Below are 23,245 nucleotides of genomic sequence, written 5' to 3'. Positions count from 1 at the left end.
CTGTTGTGATTGATTCTTTAGCCAAAAATGCTACACCCTCACCTTTTTTTTGTTCCCTTCTTTCTCCTGCCTGAACCCTGTACACTTGGTACACTGTTCTGTTGGAATTCTTGCTCCCCTTTAAGCCAAGTTTCCATTATAGCTCCCCCCCGCCCCCTCCCCTCGCATGTCTGTCTGAGCCCATAGGATTTATTCACTGCACACCTTGGGTTACGTACAATTTAATACTGACAATTTACCTCTTATTCCTCTGTCTTACAGAATCACTAGTTAATTTTCCACCTTTCGCTCCCTACTGAGAATTTACTCTGAGTTTCCATTCCAATGCCAATCAAAGGTTAACCCTCCCTAACGGCACTAGTGAATCTTTCTATATAGATATTTATCTCAGTCCTGTTCAGATTTAGATCATCTGGGTCGTTTGTACAGGTCCTACCTTCCCCAGAAATTTGGTGCCCACCCTATTACACCAGTTTTGCAGCCATTGTCAAATTGCTCAATTCTCCTATTACTCACATCCTTTCTAAATTTTCTCTTGTCTCGTTGGTGGTTCTTGTGATATTAGCCACATGATTCACACTGTGATGCTGAAAGGAAGAAAAATACAAATGCTAGGAAACTGCAAAAGGAGCAAAAACTGTCGGTAGCTTCACAGGTTTGCAAAGGTCTGTTTAAAAAAAAATCAGTACTTCAGATGTAGACCCTTTGGACAATGAAGGATGTTAGAGACGAAAAGTTAACATATTTGCCTGTACAGGTTTTGACAGGACCTGCTGTGTATTTCCAACATTTTCTCTATTACAGGCAGCTGATGTGTGACTACAGCTTCACGAAAGAAGTGACCTGTAGTAATATTATTACCACAGACTTATTGAGTGATAAATTACAGTTGGTTATCAGGAAATAGCATATATAATACCATCTGCTGCAGATGGTTCAAGTTCATTTTTTATGTTAGGTATTTGAACAATTGTGCAATTTGAACTAAGCAACATTAATAACATGGGTGGGAATTTAATGCTTAAAAAGTAATTAGGAAATAATTTGAACTAAGCAGCATTAATTTTTATTATTTGTTTTTAGGATGTGGGTGATACTGACAAGGCTGTGTTACAGAGGAGGTGGTGGATATGATTGATTGATTGAGTGGTGTGCTCATCTACTTAAGTGGGCATCAAGAGACAATCATTTAGTGTGGAACTGGAGTTATGAGTAGGGGGTGCCAGATTCGTATCCACAAAGGACATTGGTAAACCAGTTACAGTTTTAATATGAGAGCTTGGCAGCTTTCATGATTATATCCCCTGCCACCTCCTCCATCCCGCCCTCCCTCCAACTGCACTGTGTATCAGCAAGCTATAATAAGACAAATTCTCAACAATTTCCATTGTGGATTTTAAGTTCAAGTGCTTAGCCAACTCCGTGATGATGTGTCAGCAAAACCACTGGACAATTGGTGTGAATGGCTACCAAGGACAGTTTCAACTGATCCGATGCCAAAGTAGTAGCAGGAGATTGAGAAATCTTTTCTTGAATTCATCCCCATTCCAATCCCTTTACCAAAAGTACTTTCTGAAGACATGCACCTGGCAGGTTGACCTTCTCTTTAGAAACAAAGACAGGAGTTGCTCAGCAGGTCTGGCAGAATCCGTGGAGTGAAATCCGTGTTAATGTTTCGGGTCCAGTCACCAGTCCTCAGAACTCAATTCTCAGATAACTCTGATTTCTCTTCACAGATGCTGCCAGACCTGCTGAGCTTTTTGAGCAATTTCTGTTCTTGTTTCTGATTTCCAGCATACGCAGTTCTTTCAGTTTTTATTGCATTATACTTATGTTTGGTTGTTGCTGTTGTCATAGCATTGATAAGAAAGGAGTTCCAAGATCTTTATCCAGTGATAGTGAGGAAGCAACGATATTATTACAAGTGTGTGGCTCAGAGGGAAACTTTCAAGTTATGTGTTCCCATGTATCTGCTACCTTTTTCCTTCTAGATGGTAGAGGTTGTGGGTCTAGAAAATGCTACCAAAGAAGCATTAGTAAGTTATTGCAGTATCTCTTGTTGATAGTGTATGCTGCAGCCTCTTTGGTGGAAGCTGTGAATGTTTTCAGTGTTAAATGGAATGCCAGTCAAGCGGTCTGCTTTGTCTGGGTTGGTGTCAAGCTTCTTAAGTATAGGTAATTCATTCATCCAACTAAATGTAAAATATTCCATCACACTCCTGATTTGTTCCTTGAAGGTTGTAGATAGGCTCTAGGTGGTCAAGAGTTCAGTGGCTTATGAAATTTCTAAATTCTGACTTCAGAAAAGGGCCAAATGGCCTCCTGCACCCTAAAAATGCTGTGATTCTGTGATTCTTTTTGTATCAAGTTTTTATATGACTAGTCCAGTTCAGTCTTAAACCAATGATAACCCCTAGGATATTATCAGTGGGAAATTCAGCAATGGTAATTCTATTGAACGTCAAGAGGATCTGGATAGGTTATAGCTTTCTCCTGTTGATGCAAGTTATTGCCTGCCACTGTAGTTCGTATGTGGTTTGCCACTTCTCAACAGAAGCCAGAATATTGTTGCTGGAAAAGCTCAGACGGTCTGGCAGGGTCTGTGAAGAGAAAGGAGAAAGTGAGGACTGCAGATGCTGGAGATCAGAGCTGAAAATGTGTTGCTGGAAAAGTGCATGCAGGTCAGGCAGCATCCAAGGAACAGGAGAATCGACGTTTCGGGCATCAGCCCTTCTTCAGGAATGAGGAAAGTGTGTCCAGCAGTCTAAGATAAAAGGTAGGGAGGAGGGACTTGGGGGAGGGGCGTTGGGAATGCGATAGGTGGAAGGAGGTCAAGGTGAGCGTGATAGGCTGGAGTGGGGTGGGGGCGGAGAGGTCAGGAAGAAGATTGCAGGTTAGGAAGGTGGTGCTGAGTTCGAGGGATTTGACTGAGACAAGGTGGGGGGAGGGGAAATGAGGAAACTGGAGAAATCTGAGTTCATCCCTTGTGGTTGGAGGGTTCCCAGGCGGAAGATGAGGCGCTCTTCCTCCAACCGTCATGTTGCTATGGTCTGGCGGTGGAGGAGTCCAAGGACCTACATGCCCTTAGTGGAGTGGGAGGGGGAGTTGAAGAGTTGGGCTACAGGCTGGTTGGGTTGGTTGGTCCGGGTGTCCCAGAGGTGTTCTCTGAAACATTCCGCAAGTAGGTGTCCTGTCTCCCCAATATAGAGGAGACAGCAACACATTTTCAGCTCTGTGAAGAGAAATCAAAGTTAACATTTCTGATCTGGTGACCTTTCCTCAAAACATCTTTACAGTAATGTGGCACCCACAACTGTATGCAACACTCCAACTGATGTCTAATGAGAGCAAGGAGGTGATGTTAAACTTGTACAAGACACTTGCTTGTCCTCAGCTGGCATATATTGAAAGAGATGTGCAAAGGAAGGAAGGGTGATGTATGAAAAAACATAGAATATGGGATACATTGTCTGGAAATGTGATGGAGGTAGGTTGGGGCATTCAAGAAGGCATGAGAATTTTTGGATAGTTGTGGTGTGCAGGGACATGGAGAAAGGGCAGGAAACTGGCACTAGATAATAAAACTGGTGCAGGCACAATGGGCTGAATGGCCTCCTTCTGCGCTGTAATAATTCTGTGACTAAGATGAGAGGTTGCTAACACGTACAGTCATTTTCCTTTGTGCTAGATACAAGTCCAACCAATTGAGAGTTTTACCCCTTCAATCCCACTTCCTTCAATTTTGTCAGAGTTCCTTAATGGCACACTCAGTCAGATGTTGCATTGATATCAAGGGCTGTCACAGCCAGCTCATCTCTCCGATTAAACTCTTTTGTCCAAGGCTGCAATGTGATCTGGAGTGGGACTCCTTGTCGTCTCAGTCCTGAACATTGGAAAGCAGGTAGTTACTGAGTAAGTGCATTTGGTAGCATTGTCAATGACAATTTCCATCACTTTGCTGATGATTGAGAGTGGAGTGATGAGGCAATAATTGGCTCAGTTACATTTGTTCTGCTTTTTGTGAGCAAGACAAACCTGGGCAAGTTTCCGCAGTGTTTGGTCATGAATTAATTTGGTTGAAGAGTGACATCTGTGATGCTGGCAGCCTCTGGAGGAAGGGCTTGATTCCTGATGAAGAGCTTATGCTCGAAACATCGATTCTCCTGCTCCTTGGATGCTGCCTGACCTGCTGTGCTTTTCCAGCAACACACTCCAACAGCCTCTAGAGGAAGTCAAAATGAATAATCCACTCGGTACTTTTGACTGAAGATGGTTACAAATGCTTCAGCTTGCCGTTTGCTTTGACAGCATTCTTCCCTATCATTTGAGGTGAGGATGTTTGTTGAGCCTCCTCGTCCAGTTAGTTATTTGATTCAGGGCAGGATGAGTAAGGGCAGCATAACTTTGATCTAATCTGTTGTTAGTGGGATTGGTTTGCTCTTTCTGTAACTTACTGTAGCTTCTTTAGGTTGACACCTCATTTATAAGTACATCTGGTACTGCTCCCAGCATGCTCTCTGGCACTATTCATTGAATCAGCATTGATTCCCTAGCTTTGATGGCAACAGTATCATAGGAGCACACCAGACCATGATGTTGCAGGTTGTGTTTGAGTACAATTTGCCACCTTGAGCATCTGAAAACAACTTGCTAAATGGCAAAATGTTCCTGAGATTTTCTAGAGTGAACTCACAACATTTTGCAATGCCATTTACTGTGCAAGGTTGGTTCATTGTCTTCCTGAGGAAGGGCTGATGCCTGAAACGTCGTTTCTCCTGCTCCTTGGATGCTGCCTGACCTGCTGCGCTTTTCCAGCAACACATTTTCAGCTCTGATCGCCAGCATCTGCAGTCCTCACTTTCTCCTGGTTCATTGTCATGTAATGTTGCAAACTGAAATGTTGCAATTTTAAGTGCAACAAATTGAAAGCTCAAGACATTTTTCGTGCATTTTATAACACCACTGTTTTCATTTTTTTTACATTGAGCATAAATAACAGCTTTCTTCGCTATCTCAAAGCTCCAAAACATGAATTTCTGCTTATGCCCCTGAGGATTTGACTTGTAATGTTAGTCTATACGTTCTATTCACTGGTCACCCCATGTCACAATAGAAGGGTATTTTCAATGTGAGGTTAGAATTTGGTCTTCACAAGGACAACATTAGTGTGATGGTTGCTAATACTGAAACTATTCTGGACAAATGCATCTGTGACAGGTATATTGGTGAGGACAAGTTTAAGTAGGTTTTTCCCTCTTGTTGGCATCGATATCAGAGCCTAATTGTGTTCTCAAAGACATAATTAGTGATCCAAAAAAATTGCATGATGGCTCTGTCAATATATATCGATGGTGTAACTAATTTATTCTGACCTAAGTTACAGCAAATTTACCCTTGGTCTGCTGAATTTACTTTGTATTGTTTCATTCTGTCACCATTGGAAAAAGGGACATCTCATTGCTATTTGGATTGCTCACAGAGCACTGCTGTACTCATAAGACAGCAAGCCGTGAAGCTAGTTGATCTTCTTTCTGCTGTAATGATGTGCATTAACTGCAGACTTGGAATGGAACCTTTACTGTCCTAAATGATAGCTTCCACTTCTCACACCATGCTCTGTCTGAGTATGACCGTGCCAAATTGTAAGGAATGAATAATCACATTTTTGTGGGAACTTGCTGTGCCCAAACTGATTGCTACATATCCCACATGACACTTCAAATGTACGTCATTGGCTATAAAATGTCTTGAGATATCGGATGGTTATGAAAGGGGCTATATGAATGCAAACCTTCCTATGAATTTGTTCACTGGGCAATAGAAATCAGATTAAACTAGCTCCTCTTTAGAGCTATGTGTCAGATATAAGACATAAGTATTATTTTATTAAGAAGCTATGGGCAGGAGCTTCTTTCTCCCAACAGTCTCTCACCACCGTTCCCAAATCCCCTGTCATTGAACTCTTAGGATTTATCTGTCTGCAGATCCATTCCAGCGATGGAGTTGAGGTCCCTGGGTACTGCCATTTGCCTGTAAACATCAGCTCCCTGTTACCAGTCAAATGTTACATCTCTAATCCACACCCCCCTTCCCCAACTCCACACAACAAACCCAAACAAGTAGACACAACACGTCCAAAGACTCTAGCCACACTATCATACATCAAAGACATCTCAGAGATGACTACCAGACTACTCCAACCCCTTGGCATCATAGTAGCCCACAAACCTACCAACACACTGAAACAGCCACTGCTGAACCTAAAGGACCTCATATGAACAGCCAGCAAAACGAATGTCATTTACAAAATGGCCTGCAAGGACTGTAACAAACACTACATCGGGCTAACAGGCAGAAAACTAGCCACCAGGATACACGAATACTAACTAGCCACCTACAGACATGACCACTATCACTAGTATCCTTACATACAGACGAAGAAGGACACCACTTCAACTGAGGCAACACATCCATCCTAGTACCAGCTGAACAGATACGTACACGGGAATTCCTAAAGACATGGCATTCAAACTGGAACTCCATCAATAAACACAGCGATTGGACCTCATTTACAAGCCTCTGAGGCTCACCCACCTTTAACAGACCAAGGCACATAAACAGAAAATGGTGCTTCACCGGAGGCTCACTGATGGTGTTGCCTAGTATTGTGAAGAAACATCTGAGAACAAACCTGCCAGCTGAGTGAGCAAACGTACACACATCTCCAATCTGCATCCCGCCCCACCTTGAGCGCACTTCTACAATGCCATCCCGGACCTCCACACCCCCCACAATTTGAAATTGGAAGGAGCATTGATGACAAAAGTTTCCTGTACTTTGTTCCAACCCCACAGCAGAAACACAGAACCGAACAACTGATGAGGCTGAAGGAAACCATTTCATACCAGCCTAACAACCTTGTCTGATTTCACCAAAGGCTTTTTTCCTTCCTTCTTTCCTCCTTTATTTCAAATACCGTGACAAATTGAAACAAAATTTATATATCAACACAAAATCACATCAATGTAAGGTGAATTAGTAAGGAAATTTAGGTTTTTTTTGCTTTATTAATTTCCCAATGTTCCTCCCTGCATGGCTGATACTGCTCCTGGCTGCAGGATGTCATTCCTGTTTGTATTCTGTTAACTGATCCCAGTTGAAGCTATGCTGAAATTGGCTGCAGCATCAGTAGCTGAGAGGAAAAACTCAGCAGTTCTGGGAACGTCTATGGACTCCAGAGTTTCTCCAGCAGTTCTGCAACATCTGCAATTCTTTGTGTCCAATAAGTGAAAAATCAGCTGTGGTTCTTGTTACAGATGACTATCGAATGGTTTCTGTTTGAAAGCTGTGTGACCATGAGATGGAGAGAGGACTGTGCTTTGTGATAGTTTGTAAATGGTTGACACCTATGCCCTGGTATTCCTCTCTGTCACTCGTGTGCATGGTTCGACCTTGCTACTCACCACAAGGAAAAAGAAAGGCTTTGAATTTTCCACCATATTTCATGACTTGAATTAATCCCAAACTACCCTACGGTCAATGACGTAACTTTAAAGTGTTGTCGCTGCTGTATTGTAGGAAACAGAGCAGCTGAATTGAATATAGCGAGGTCCCATAAACAACCACAGAATTGTAACCAGTTAGTGTCTTTGTAATAATGCTGATTTGGAGGGACATATGGCTGTACTAGAGGGTGACAGCAAAACTGCACCTCACTTGCGATCATGAGCTGGTAATGACCCAAACGTAGCAGGTTGATAGGCAACAGCATACTTTAATCATTGTTGTGCCAAGAAGCATATGGACAACGCGCTAGAGGAATATCAACAACTTCTAGCACTACAGAAGACCTGAAAGAAGGTCTGGAGACTGCAGCTGGATCTGACTTACATGTAAAATTGGAAAAGTCAAGAGCTCGATCATCAATATCTTGCAATTGAATCAAAGTAATGCATGCAGCGCTAAGGCATTTGTATGCTAATAGTATAGCAAGCAAAACTTATTAAACACATAAGAGCTGTGCAAAGCAATTTTACACTTTCCAGGCATCAGAGCTAGTGTATTGGATCATTTCCCATACATAATTTTTATGCAATAAAGCATGATCTTTGCAGAAATGTCACAGAAGTTCCACTGAGTTCACTAGGAAAGCCGTAATTGCATTGCAATTACATAATAAATACTCATGGTTCCCCCCATGAACATATCAGCCTCTCATTTTTAAAACTAATTAGCAGTAATTTTCATTTAATTTTCAGCCAAACATAATGGACTGAAGCAAAGTAACTACCAGAACACAGTGCAGTATATTTTGTTGGATCATACGGAAGTGAGGAGCTATATGATTGCACACAGGTGCCTGTGACAGTCAACTCAGAAATATAGATATGCAGTGGGCCCTCTTGTGACTCAGTAGGAGAGTCCCTACCCCTGGACTGCTAGGCCCACTGCAAGTTCAAATCCTACTTGCTCCAGACTTGTGTAGTAACATCGCTGAACAGGTTGATTAGAAAAATAAAGATACGCAGGTAGGCAGCTCCTCATTAGAATTGTGGTTAGTATCCCCACTGTCATAGAGAGTGACTAATGTCTCGGAGATGGACTGTGCGTAAGTTAGGGTACACTTTTAGGGTCTTCTGGCCTAATAGTTACATTCCCACCTCTAGGTCAGGAGACCCACTTTTAAGTCCCACTTGCTCCAAAGTTGTATGATAACATCTCTGAACAGGCTGATTAGAAAATATTTCTCGTCACATGGGAATTTCCAAATTGTGTTGCTCAATAATCTTAGATGTCTTTTTCTAAATTTATTTGATGAATTAAATATTTTCCTGCAGTTAAGTATGTGTAAACAAAATTGCTCATTGGGAAGAATTTCTAATGTCTTTGAATTCTTGCTAAATGAGTGAAGGATAAGTCAATGGGCTATATTAGCACATTAGTTTAATTGGGACAAATATGATCAGATCTGAATAGGTGCTAAAGTACTCTGTTGGTAAATAAATAGCATTTAAGTAGTAACGTAAAAATGAAGCAAATGTTTCAATTTAGGAATGCTTCAAGGTTGCAACCTTGACTAGAAATGGCAAAGAACAGATTATTGAACTCACTATACTAATGTGATACTGGAAAAAGAGGGAAACAAATGATAAGGGAAAGATTGAGTGCAAATTCATTCCTCTACTATTTTCATGCTACACATGAGGCTCAGATCTTTGAATGTCTTTGACATTCTCTCAATTAGCTGCAAACCTCTTTCCCTGACTGACAGCTCAGAGGTGCATGGATACATATGGGTAGTTCTGGGACTGGGCCTGTCTTGCCTGTCTTTGAGCAAATGTTCAATATCTTGCAATTGCATGCTTTGAATTGGTAACTAATGGAAACTGAACAACCTGGGTGTTAAGAGATACCGTGTCACCATTCTACAATTTCCACTTGTTTCGTAAATGGATGCATTTCTTTATGAAATGTAATTTAGCTTGGCTTTCAGAAGCAATCTAATTTTACTGTGTGGCTCACTGAACCATACCTTTCCATGTTTTGGGATCACGTGGCAGTTCCACTTCAAGTTTACAATACTACACTGAATCCCCCCAGATCTTGTTTGGAAGCAATACACAGAATTATAAAGGCTTTGTAAAGTTCAACAGATGGTTCGACGAAATGCCACTTTGCATTGGATTTTGAGGGGATCCAGTTTACCTGATAAGTAATAGATAGAGGCAATGCCAAGTGCAGCAATTAGCCACAAGGATCAAAAGGCTGGCCAGGTTTAATTATCTTCTATTCTGAAGTTGCTTATCTGAATTGGCAGCGTCCAGAGCATATAAATCAGCAGCTTTTGCAGGGTAAGGAAAATTCTCTGCTGTAAAGTGTACAAGTGAACATGAGTTGTGAAAAGGATTGTTTAGTTGCGGTGGTAGTTTTTTGTGAAGTATAGAAACCTGGTCAATGTTTTCTGTTAACCCATGGTCGTCAGGCAGGTAAACTGAGGAACTTTAAGTAATTTGATTAAATCTTTAACTTTGGGAAAATCTCAGGAGAAGTGGGTGTACGTATCAATGCACTTTCCCAAGTGCATCATGACATGTACAAAATTCAAACCTTTATTTAAAGATATTCTTTCTTGTTTGGTGGTAGAAGCTTAACTCTGATTTAATTTGGTTTGGAACGTGGGATTCGTCAGATTTCTTGCTGCAATCCCAGCAGAGCCAGCAATGGACATAGTGCTGAACACTCGTTATCTGGAATTCTGCCATTGGTGTGCTGGTGATCAGTGCAAATCCTGTGGAACAATGGTGTGGTTAATTCGAAACATTAGGGAGATCTGTTCTACGTGCTGTTCTTCTCTATTTGTTTATGTTTGCTTTCCATCCAAGAACAGTTCTGTGCACTTCAGCCTAACCATAGAACTAAATTCAGTCAGTGGTAATGGATGATGTCTTTCACCTGCACTTTTATCTCTCTGGCAACAATGACAGACAAACCTGGAAATACTTCGGGGTCAGATCACATTTGATGGCTACATGGTTTATGAAAGCAGCACGCCATTCAAATCATCAGGTGCTTTCGCTCAAGGAAGGTGGGCGTAGGCCACAATTGTGGAACCCAGAGTGTGCTGAGTCGACCCAGTTAGAAAATTGGACTTTGGATGTTTCTTTGGATTGTAAGCTATTGCTTTGAATATGATCCCAGGACACTTCTGGGAAGGCCAGGTGCCTGTTGAAGTTTAAAAGTTGACATGAATGGATGCAAAAAATACATAAACCAATTAAGCTATCAAGGTCATTGGAACTGTCAATTGACTTGTCAAAACCAGCTATCAAAACTGTCTCAGGGATCTATCAAAGATGTGAAGAAGACTTGTCAAAAGGGTCTATCAGGTGGATACACAAAATGCGCATTGCCCTTTCGATTGTTGAAAAAATGTTTTGAGTGTTTTGTTTTAAAAGTCATTGCTTTCTATGCAGTCCACATAAGCCTGAGGGTTTCCATTACTGGATTAATGCCACAGATTGATTTTTGCCATTGCTGCAGCTGCTTGCAGTTACTCTGGCTAGATAGAGATGAGACTCTAGGGTCAGGTTTATCAGACAAACAAGAACCCATAGAACCCATGACCAGTGGCACAAAATTTCCGAAGTGAACAATTGTACCATTAGTGAGTGATTGACAACAACTGCGATAATGACTCCTGCTGTCATCTTATGCCATGTTCATTTGACACGTACCGTTCACATTGACTCACTATCACTGCAGGTGCTATTTCAGTTGATTGACAGCTGCAAGTGACTATAGACCCATTGATTTTGGATATAAAAACTTGAGAAGCAGCAGGAAGAGTCAATTCAGACCCTCTGGTCTGTTCCACCATTTAACACGATCATGGCTGATCTCATCTTGGTCTTGATTTCACTCTCCCACTCCCCATAACCCTTTAGCCCTTTACTAATTAATAATCTATCTTTCCTGAAGTTTATTTGGTGTCTTGTACTGTACACTGGTGATGAATTCCACAGATTCATGACCATTTGAGAGAAGTGATTCTTCCTCAACTCTGTTTAAATCTGCTACCCCTAATCCTAAAACCAATACCTCTTGTTCTTGATTGCCTCACAAGAGGAAACCATCCTCTCCATGTCTACATTGTCAGTCCCCCTTAGCATCTTATATACCTCAATTAGATCTCCTCTCATTTTTTAAAACTCAAGAGAGTATAGTCAGTTATGTCATAACATGTTTCTTCAACGCGAATTGGCTGTAACACGATTGAAGAACATAGACTATTATTTGTAGAATGTGAACTTTCCTTACCTATATTGGCTAGAACATGATCTCAGTCCCATTAGTTTAAAATGCGCTGCTTTTACATGATCTTCTTATAATGTACTTATCAATACACTTGCCAGGTGCATCATAACATGTTCAAAATTCAAAACTTGTATTTAAAGATATTCTTTCTTGTTTGTTGATAGAAGCTTAACTCTGATTTTATTTGATTTTGAGCATGGGACTCGGCAGTTTTATTGCTGTAATTCCGGCAGAACCTCCAATGCAGGATCATGTTTATATTAGAACAAACTGTATAGGACAATGTTTTATTATTTTATTTAATTCCTTCGAAATTAAACAATTGTCGCTATAAGGCATTATGCAATTGAAGCAATGTAAAAGTAGTTATTAGGTTTTTAATGAATGAATATCTTTTTAAGAAAATAAAATCTGCAATAGACACAGAACTTTATTTCATCTCCGTATGGGTCTGAGGTCTGCCAGTGGTGAAAACTGGATGGATTGATGTGGCAAATTTCTAAGAATTGGATTGGCATGAGTTGGTACTACATTGGCATAGGGCCTATAAACTGACATGGGTTGCAAAGAGATGTAGATTGGCATGAAGGATATGAGGAACCATGGGGATAGGTACAGAAGTATGGGGAGTATGAGGACTTAAGGTGGTTGGTACAGGGCATGCAGTAGAATGGATTTGCATGGTTGTGGCATGGGGAGTATCTGTGTGTGTTAGATGGAATGTGGGGTGGAGGAAGAATGGTTTATGTTTTTATTAGAATTTTGGATAGTGCCAGAGGCTGGCGTTTTGGCCAGCCCATGTCCGTACCCTGCATCCTCTGCTTTCATCCCAGGGTGTAATATAGGCTCAGGCAAAGTTGGAGGCGACTATTTTTTCAAAGTTGGTTTCACAGAACTGAGTTCTCCTGATGCTGTGTAAATAGCTCGCAGGTAAAAATCCACACGTTTGAGTCTAATGATTGCGTTCTTGTTTCTAATATCCATGAACCAAAGAGACACGGGTGTCCATGTATTTTATTAAAATTATCGAAATATCACAACCCATATGCAGAAGGTAAGCAAAAGAGGCCAATGAAATGTTGGCCTTTATATCTTGAGGACTAGAATATTCAACATATTGTCTAGCTATCACCCACTGTCAACAGCTAACCCGAGAAGGCAACTTTAAAAAAAAAGAGTTTTGTGATTTACACATGAAAGAAGTGAAACTATCACTGTATTCTAACAGATGAAAGGCTTAACAGACAATCAATTTTTCAATGTATAATTTCAGTTATATCACACTGTAAATTTTTGCTATAAATTCTGTGTTACGATCGAGCCCTCCACTATCACCTGATGAAGGAGCGTCGCTCCGAAAGCTAGTGTACTTCCAATTAAACCTGTTGGACTATAACCTGATGTTGTGTGAGTTTTAACTTTGGACTAGAATATAAGGAGAGTATGGTTCATATGACAACTATACAAAGCCTATTAAAACCAAACCTGGAGAACTGTCAGCAGTTTTGGGCAAAAAGCTATAACATGAAATATTGCCTTTGCAAGGCAGTGAGGGGACATTTATACCTGGATGGAAGGGTTTATTATTAGAAAATATTTCACAAAAGAGGGTTTTTTTTCTGGAATTCAGTAGGTAAAGGTGTTGAAGTCAATTTCAAGATATTTAAGTGAATCGACAATTAGATGGATGGACAGGCATTATTTCTGTTGGCCGAGGAGTCTAAGGCAATGGGTCGAATCTAAAAATGACAGCCAAAGGGGGCTCTTGTACTGCAATGATAGTGTCCTTACCTCTGATCTAGGAGGCCTGGATTCAAGTCCCAGCTTTCTCAGAGGTGTGTAACAATATCTCTGAGCACGTTGATTAGAAAATTTCTACAAAAATATTTATTGGCTAATTTGCTGTCATACTGCTTCTTTCCTCACTTGTTCATCAGCTTCTTTTGTGGCTCCTTGCTAGTTTCCAAAATCCCCAACTGTAGACTTGCTACTGTTCTTTACAACATTTGAAATGTCGTCATTTAATCTAGATGAGCCTTTACCTCTGAAATGAGCAATGGGTGAGTCTTTTGTGCTGAATTATTGTTTATTAATAGAAGGTCCTTTTATGAAGGGTGTCAGTTACCCGGACAGATGGTTTGTGATGGAAAGTGACACCAATAACGTGGGTTCAATTTCTGCCCTGGCTGAAGTTACCATGAAGGACTCTTCTTTTCAACCTCTCCCCTTGCCTGAAGTAGTGCCCCTCAGGTTAAACCATCACCAATTGTCTCTTTTTCTCTCTAATCAGAGAATAGTGCTAATGTGACTTTTACTTCTGATGAGCACTTTGAATTGTTTATTCGAATGTTTCTAACTTTATTTATTACCATACCTTTTACTCTAATTACCCAATCAACATAACCACTTCTCTCCTTATAACAATGTAATTAGTTTTGTTTATCTTTTGATGCCTCAGAAATTCTGGGAATTAAGAGAGTACAGTTTTCAAGGGTATAGGAAACTATTTTTTTTTAATTCATTCCCAGGATGTAGGTGTCACTGGCCAAACCATGCTTTATTAACCATCACTAATTGCCCAGAGAGCAGTGAAGTGTCAACTAAACTGCTGGGGTCTGGACTTAGGTAAGGGTGGCAGATACCTTCCCGAAAGGACATCAGTGAATCAATGGGTTTGACACTAGACAATGGTTTTATGGTCATCATTAGGCTCCTAATTCCCGATATTTTTTAGATTCAAATTCCACTATCTGCCATATTTAAAAGTCACGTGACACCAGATTATAGTCCATCAGGTTTATTTGGAAGTACAAGCTTTCGGAGTGTTGCTCCTTTGTCAGGTAGCCAGTGAAGTAGGATCATAGGACACAGAATTTATAACAAAAGATCATAGTGTCATATACTGATGCAATATATTGGACAAACCTAGATTGCTGTTAAGTCTTTCACCTTTTATAATGGGCTGCAGATTTTGATTCATTAATTTATAAATCCTGGAACTTCTTTCAAGTCACATTAGGACAACTTAAGGTTTTATAAAAGAAAGTTGACATCTCAGCTCAAACAATGCAGTGGTGTGAGTTTAGAGTCTGTATGTATTCTAATCTTGAGTCACACTGATTCTATTTCCAAAGTAGGAATTAATCAAATGTCACATGGATTATAAAAAATATTGGCTGCCTACAGATTGTGTGCTTTTTGAACAAAATAGAATGTATCTGCAAATACAGTTCTGCAAATGCAAATTCACCCCATAGACTTGTGTGTGTTTGCGTGCATGTGAGGAAGAGAGAGAGAGAGAGAGAGAGAGTGTGCGTGTGCGTGTGTGTCCGTGTCCGTCCGTCCATCCATGCTTGGTTGAGTGTGATGTAGTATATGCCTGTGAGAGGATGTGCATATGGGTGTGAGTGTGTATGTGTGTTTGTGTCTGAGTGTGTGTGTGAGAGTGTGTGAGAGTGTATAGTGTAGTGGGGTCACCTGAAGTGTGACATGAACCCAAGGTCCTGATTGAAGCCATCCTCATGAGTACCGAACTTGGCTATCAGCCTCTGCTCGGCCACTCTGCGTTATTGCATATCCCAAAGTCCGCTTGGAGGATGGTCACCCAAAGATCTGAGGCCGAATGTTGCTGACTGCTGAAGTGTTCCCTGACTGGGAGGGAACATCTCTGTCTGGCGATTGTTGCACGTTGTCCATTCAAGCGTCTGCTTGGTCTCGCCAATGGACCATGCCTTGGGGCATCCTTACCTGTAGCATATGAGGTAGACAATATTGGCCGAGTCACATGAGTACCTGCCGTGTACATGACGGGGCGTGTTCCCATGTGTAATATTAGTATCCGTGTCGACACTCTGACATGTCTAGCAGTGTTGCCATGACAGGGTTGTATGGTGTTGTGGTCATTGTTATCTTGGAGGCTGGGCAGTTACTGCTGACTTGGATTGTCAACATTTTCAAATCTCTTCATGGGCTCACCCTTTCCTTTCTCCTCAATCTTGTCCAACCTGACAACTCGCTGAGATTTCTGCACTCTGCTGTTCCTGATCCTTTGCGCAATCCTAATTTTAATGTCTTTGCCATTGATTCAGTTATCCAGGCCGCAAACTGGGGATTACCCTCGCTACATCTATACCTTGCTCTCAGACATTCATTAACACCTACAATTTGGACCAAATCTTTGGATTTCTGACTTAGGAATATTCCTATGAAGCACCTTGATATGTATCATGAGGTGAAAACTTCACGGCCTCTGAATAATGTGGCAATGGCAAATATATGGCAAAATCAGGAGAAAAGTAGAATCTCTACATCATGAAGAAAGAAAGTCCAAATTTGCAACTCAGCTTTGTATGACAAGATAAGACTCTCACTCGTGAGTGACAAAAGGCCTTGCTATACCCATTTGCATGCACTGGCATGTTACTAGTACCGAATTTCACCTCACTGAGACACATGTTCTCTCACATGCCAGAAACTAGACAATGACAATTTCTGAGATGAAGGTCAAACTAGTCACTGCTTGTTTCTCTGGACTTCTGTCTGGAACAGTAGTACCCAGCATCTCAGGGCCTTGTCCCTGGGCACTGACCATACTGCACATCCCCATCCACGCAGGTTGATTTCTGACATGTACCAACCTCTCTCCATCCTCATTACACATCTCTAACCTACGGACAATAGAGTTCTCCACCTTAGAGTGTGTTGACACTACTTATTGCAATGATTCTAGCAGGAAACTCCCTTCCTCCTGTGATGCTGCTTGACTTGCTGTGTGTTTTCCTGCTCCACTCTTAATTCACTCTGACACTCCAGTTCTCACTATCTCTGTGAAACTTTGGACACAGGGACAGATACCCATTTCGGGGATTGGACCAGGCTGTAATTCAGGCCTCCTCACTTACTCTCTTATTACTCGCTCCCTTTGGACCCACTGGGCTGCGCACCACATCGCTCCCTTGCCTTTTTGCACATTGGCCCTCATTCAGAACATAAAGGCTCACAGTATTTCCGTCTTACCTGGCTATTTAGCATGGACACAAAGCCAGACAGCTCGTCATGATTCTCTTCAGTGATCATCATTCAAGACTGTGGAGTGACTGCATAGCTCTGTGCTACATCAATCGTACACTTGAATGAAGTCTGGAATAGTGTGGGAAAACCTTCCAGGACTCGCAGATGCCACACCCATTTTGGTGAAATTGACACTTCAGCAATTTTGGCGAAATTCAGCTCCTTATGTTAAAGTGCAATATAAGTATAAATTGTTGTGAATGAGCATTTTTTGGGAGATTTAATTCTGTAATAGCTACCCACAGTTTGCAAATGTTGTTCCATTGACCTTATAAAGATTGCTGCCTCACTAAATTGAGTGTCTTCAGTGTCCGTGAAATAAATATTTTTGCTCTTATGCCAGGGGAAAACTGGATATCTAAAAAAGTCTCAAATTACCCCATGATTTTAGACAATAGACAATAGGTGCAGGAAGAGATGGCCTCATGATATTATTGCTAGACTATTAGTCCAGAGACCCAGGTAATATTCTGGGGACTTGGGTTCAAATCTTGCCATGTTCTTTGCAGGCTGCAACACATTATCAATGAGGATGAGGACCGCGCCTAGAACATAGAACATTACAGCGCAGTGCAGGCCCTTCGGCCCTCGATGTTGCGCCGACCTGTCATACCAATCTGAAGCCCATCTAACCTACACTATTCCCTACACCTCCACTTTTCGCCTTTTAACAACCGGGGCATTTTGACATAACATCTTTCATTATTGAATTTCCAGATAGAGCAGGAACACCACTGCAGCCTTCAAAAGGTTAAACTATTAAGTAAACTGAATGTTCTAAATGCACCAGATTTATTGAAATTGCTCAGAAGTGCTGAAATGTACTGTAATATACACAATGTGATGAATAAGCCAGAATTTCCATTTGAAGATAGAATCTAATACCTTGTACTAGTCAAGTGATCAATATCTTACACTTGCTTAAGCTATAGTGCAATTTAAAAAAAAGATCAATAAGAAGTGACTATTCTTTAATTTGTTTGGAGGAAAAAGACATGACGGTTAGTGAATTCACACATCTCGATCCTTTTAAAGTTGAGCCGCCTTGATATGTTTTATTGCATTGTAGCTCATTTAATGCCATCCAAAATGAATGCATATACTGGAACAGCTTTTCCTAAATCAAAGGTTTCACTTCAGTCAGCTCAGAAAACTCTCCTATTTTTAATGTATGGAGGCAAGAATTGCAAATTTGCAACTTATTGTTATTGGACTAGCTCTACTGACAGTTTGTGGAGTGTGTGTGAACATTGGGTACAACAAGTCAATCCTGCAAGGAAGCCTCATGCTGAACTGTTCAAAGGCCTCCAAGAAAAGCCTCAATACTGAGCACCCCTGTCTTAGATTGGAGATTTACACTGCTGGCCTGTGGCCATTGTTAATGGTCGCAAATTATCTTGATGAAGTTGGGGCTTTCTTATCCTGGATTTAAACTGCTTTCCCTGGGAAATGCAACAGCTTCACTAAAGGCATCCCCTTCAGTGGCATTTTTCCAAACCATTTCCCAGAGTTAGAATGCAAATTCTTGAAGGCAAGTTCCATGGTTTGTGTGAGCAACTATTATTTTAAGTTCCTTATTTTGCAGATTAATTCAGAGTTTTAATTTTCACTTTGCATTTTACTTTCTTTTTTCATTTTTAACTAGAGGACAATTAAAATCAGCATTTTGATATAATAGACTTTCTTCAAGGTATTTCCCTCTGGAAACTATAAGACAAGTCAGATATTCTCAGGAATGCAGTGAATCGCTGACTTGTGCATTCAAGCTTTTTTGTCCTGATGTATCCATTGCCAGGGCACCAAGTCTTCAGAGGGATTGCTTGACTTGGGGATGTGTGAGGGCTTGTATCATCTGAAGTGCAGTCTTTACAGACTCTCACATCATCTGCTTGTGATCTGAGATATGCTTCTGCAATTCTGGGCAATAAATCATTGCCTCCTATTGTAAAATCAATCCTAATGTGACCACTGACTCTTATATATGTTAATTGTTTGGTAGAGAACTTGAATAAATTTTTTTGTTTAAGTTGTCATCTTGCATTCATAAGGACAGTTTGCAAGTTTACCAAGTTATACCACATGAGAGATAAGTGCTGATTCATTGGTAAGGGAACTCTAGTAGAGGCATTGTCTTTGAGAATGGACCTATTAATATTGATTGACAATTAACTGCTAGGCTTTGTTTAAATTTTAATCCAGGCAAGTTGACTCTGATCAAGGTATTCACCTGAGAAATGAACCGGAGAATGGCAGTTACTGTTGAGCTGAAACAGGCACTGTGTGTGGGACATGTTCATTCTGTCTGCAAAGAATGTGGAAATGCATCTCTTTTAAGCAAAGCTCAAGTTTTATGTATGTTTTATATATGTATTGAAGTATATAAAATTTTCAGCACTGGAATAAGCTATTCTTCCCAAAGTGTTTATTTTGATGTTTCTGCTCTTGGTGAGCCTGCTCTCATCCTCCTTTTCTGGGTGTCCCCACGTCTGGGTGAAGGATATCTGGATTCAGGTGCCATCTGCTGCAGAGGTGTGTGGTAACATCTCTGAACAGCTTGATGTGAAAATATTGGTCCTAATATTGCTTCTACCCGCGTTTGCTCATCTAATTTCCACTTAAATACATCCACGTTATTCAACTCACTTATTCTAAGCTTTGGCAATTCCACCTTAAAAGCATAGTGTCATAGAGGTTTGCAGCACGGAAAGAGACCTTTCAGCCCTTCATATCCATACTGGTCATCAAGCATTGTCCATTTCCAGCATATGATCCCTCGCCTTATATATGCTGTGGTGTTTCAAATTATTATCAAACATTTTCTTAAATATTGTGATTGTTACTGCCTCTACCACCCTTACAGTTGGTGAGTTCCAGGTACCCACCAAGTTAAAACAGTTAGATTAGATTCCCCTACAGTTTAGAAACAGGCCCTTTGGCCCAACAAGTCCACACCAACCCTCTGAAGAGTAACCCGCTCAGACCCATTTCCCCCTGACTAATGCACCTAACAGTATTGGCAATTTAGCATGGCCAACCAGCACATCTTTGGACTGTGGGAGGAAACCCACACCAACATGGGGAGAATGTGCAAACTCCACACAGACAGTCGCCCGAGGCTGGAATTGAACCTGGGTCCGTGGCGCTGTGAGACAGCAGTGCTACCGACTGAGCCACCGTGCTGCCCTTAACTCACCTCTATATTTGCCCTTTACTTTAAATTATAGTGCCTTAGGTATTGATCCCTCAGCTACGGGGTAAAGTTTCTTCCTATCTACCCTATCTATCAATTTTCCAGCATCCTTTCAAAGAATCTTAGCATTTGGAATTTTAGCCATATTATTTTTAGGGAATTATATTCATGTCCAAGTGAGCAACTGAGTGCTTTCCATTTCAGTCCCTGTAGGTAATCAATCTGAGGTCAAGTTTGTATCTATTAATAATAAATGATTGCTGGTGGTAGGGGCATGGGGTTCAGAATGTATCCGAACATAAGAATAGAAAATGTCAAATCAGCCCTTCAACCCTATATTCCCCCCCCCCCCACACTATCTCATGATTTCATGGATATCAAGTACCTATTGGTCTTTGACGTAAATGCATTCAGCAACTGATCATCTACAGTGTCCTGTGGTGAAGATTTTCAAAAGTGCAGAAGAAACTTATTCTCATCTGAGAAAGACATGGAAGCTGGGGGATTTGGGGAAATAAATAGTGATGTCTTGAAAAGAGTTCATATTACAGAAGAGGAGGTGCTGGAGGTCATAAAATGTACAAAAGTAGATAACTCCCCAGGACCTTATCAGGTGTATCCGAGAACTTTGTGCAAAGCTAGGGAAGTGATTGCTGGGCGCCTTGCTGAGATATTTGTATCATTGACAGCCACTGGTGAGGTGCCAGAAGACAGGACAATGGCTAATATTGTGCCAGTATTTTGGAAAGATGGTAAGGAAAAGCCAGCCTCCCGTCAGTGGTGGATATGTTGTTGGAGGAGATTCTGAGGGACAGGACTTACATGCATTTGGAAAGGGAAGGACTGATTAGGGATAGTCAACATTGGTTTGTTATGAGGGAAATCATGTCTCACTAATTTGATTGAGTTTTTTGAAGCGTTGACAAAGAAGGTTGATGAAAGCAGAATGGTAGACATTGTCTATGTGTCTACCACATGGTAGACTGGTTAGCAAGGCTACATCGTGTGGAATCCAAGGGGAGCTAGCCAATTGGATACAAAATTGGATGAAGGTAGGAGACAAAGGTTAGTAGTAGAGGGTTGTTTTTCAGTCTGGAGGTCTGTGACCAGTGGTGCGCCCCAGAGGTCAGTGCTGGGTCCACTGTTTTTCATCATTTATGTAAATGATTTCTGTGTGAGTATAGGAGACATGGTTAGAAGGTTTGCAGATGACATCACAGTTGGTGGTGTAGTGGAAGCAAGGAAAATTATCTCAGAGTACAAAGGACCTTGATCAAATGGGCTAATGGACCAGGAAGTGACAGATGGAGACAAATTTAGATAAATGTGATATGTTATATTTCGGGAAGGCAATTCCAGGACACTTACACAGTTAATGGTAGACCCTTGGGAGTGTTGCCGAAGAAAGAGATCTCGGAGTGCAGGTGCATAGTTCCTTGAAAGTGGAGTCACTGGTAGATAGGATAGTGAAGAATGCGTTTTGGTATGCTTGCCTTCATTGGTCAGTGCATTGAGTATAGGAATTGAGAAATCATGCTGCACCTGTACAGAGCATTAGTTAGGCCATTCCTAAAATACTGCATTCAGTTCTGGTCTCCCTGCTATAGGAAAGATGTTATGAAACCTGAAAGGGTTCAGAAAAGATTTACAAGGATGTCACCAGGATTGGAGGGTTTGAGCTACAGGGAGAGGCTGAATAGGCTGGGGCTATTTTCCCTGGAGCGTCAGAGGCTGAAGGGTGACCTTATAGAGATTTATAAAATCATGAGGGTCATGGATAGGTTAAGTAGACAAGGCCTTTTCCCCAAGGTAGGGAATTGCCAAGTATAGGTTTAAGGTGAGAAAGGAAAGATATAAAAGGGACCTGAAGGGGAAACCTTTTGACACAGAGGGTGGTGCATGTATGGAATGAGCTGCCAGAGGAAGTGGTGGAGGCTGGTACAATTACAGCATTTAAAAGGCACCTGGATGGGTGTATGACTAGGAAGGGTATAGAGGGATATGGACCAAGTGCTGGCAAATGGGACTGGATTAGGTTGGGATATCCAGTTGGCATGGACAAGTTGGACTGAAGGGTCTATTTCTATGCTGTACATCTCTAAGACTCTATGTTGTAGTTTTAAAAATCTCATATCTGTTAAATAAAAGAATAGGTAAATGTTATATGTTTGAAATAAATTAAATTTCTTTTTTTTCCCTTTAGTGAGAAACAAAGAGCCATGGAACAGGAGGAACAGCCTTTCATTCATCCTCAGAGGACAAACTATCCCCAGTTCACAGGGGGAGGCTTCAATCTTAAACCACAAACCAAGGTCTCAGCTTGAATATTCACTCTATTCCATTCTCCATCTGCCGCTGATCCCCTTACATCAAACAAAATTTTTATTTCATTTATTATTGTAGAAGCTGTTGAGCTCAGCCAAGAATAACAGTATGGGACAATATGATTTTCATGCTGCTTAATTTTATTTTGGCATTTCAAATGCCCTAGTTCAGCCAAGATAATGAACTTTGTTCGAAAACTTTTTATGGAATATTGATTTTTTTTTCTTGATTTCATTATATTGAATATAAAAATACCTGTGTTGCACTTTAACACATTTTCATGTCAATACACACAGATATGTTGTTGAATAAAAACCGTCTGCTTTACACTCAAATTTCTTTGTTACTAAACATGTTAAGTGAATCATCAAAATAACAGTTCTGCACAAATGCAAGACTAGTACGATGAAAGATTTAGGAACCTCAGACAGAAAACTGAGGTTCCCTTCCTTGTTCATAGAATGCGAGCAGTCTACAATGATTCCTTGAGAATTATTTAATTTCAACAGACTTTCATTCAAGGTGGGTTTTTGGCCATTTCCACGCACTGTTTCACCACCTCTATCCCTCCGCCTTCCACCACCACTCACCACCAACCACCTCCTTCCCAAACCTAACTCAAATCTTTTATCCATTAAACTTCTAAACCCGACAACTAAAGTAAGGTAAATTAACATCACCAAATGTTGTACTGGCCAGGTCAAGAAAAGAAGACCAGGGATGCAATCTGTCCAAAGCCATGTAAAGCTGTTAGATAAATGATACTTCTGACTTTTCATGTTGTATTTTCCGAGAGAGAGAGAGAGAGAGAGAAATACCTTTCTATGTTTTTTTTTAAATTCCCTT

General features: G+C 40.9%; 1 protein-coding gene across 1 annotated transcript in view; it reads left to right on the top strand.

Annotated features, from left to right (window-relative positions):
• Positions 1-22,713, top strand: part of cfap58 (cilia and flagella associated protein 58) — a 220,726-nt gene extending 198,013 nt beyond the window's left edge. The window contains exon 18 of the mRNA XM_072557067.1: positions 22,278-22,713. Within this exon, the coding sequence (XP_072413168.1) occupies positions 22,278-22,398 (121 nt within the window). The 3' untranslated portion in view covers positions 22,399-22,713. The remainder of the gene's footprint in view (positions 1-22,277) is intronic.
• The last annotated feature ends 532 nt before the right edge of the window (positions 22,714-23,245 follow it).

This window comes from Chiloscyllium punctatum, chromosome 38 (genome assembly GCF_047496795.1).
Source record: "Chiloscyllium punctatum isolate Juve2018m chromosome 38, sChiPun1.3, whole genome shotgun sequence".
NCBI lineage: Eukaryota > Metazoa > Chordata > Chondrichthyes > Orectolobiformes > Hemiscylliidae > Chiloscyllium > Chiloscyllium punctatum.
Note: the sequence above shows the minus strand (reverse complement) of the source record. Positions and strands in the feature narration are given on the sequence as shown.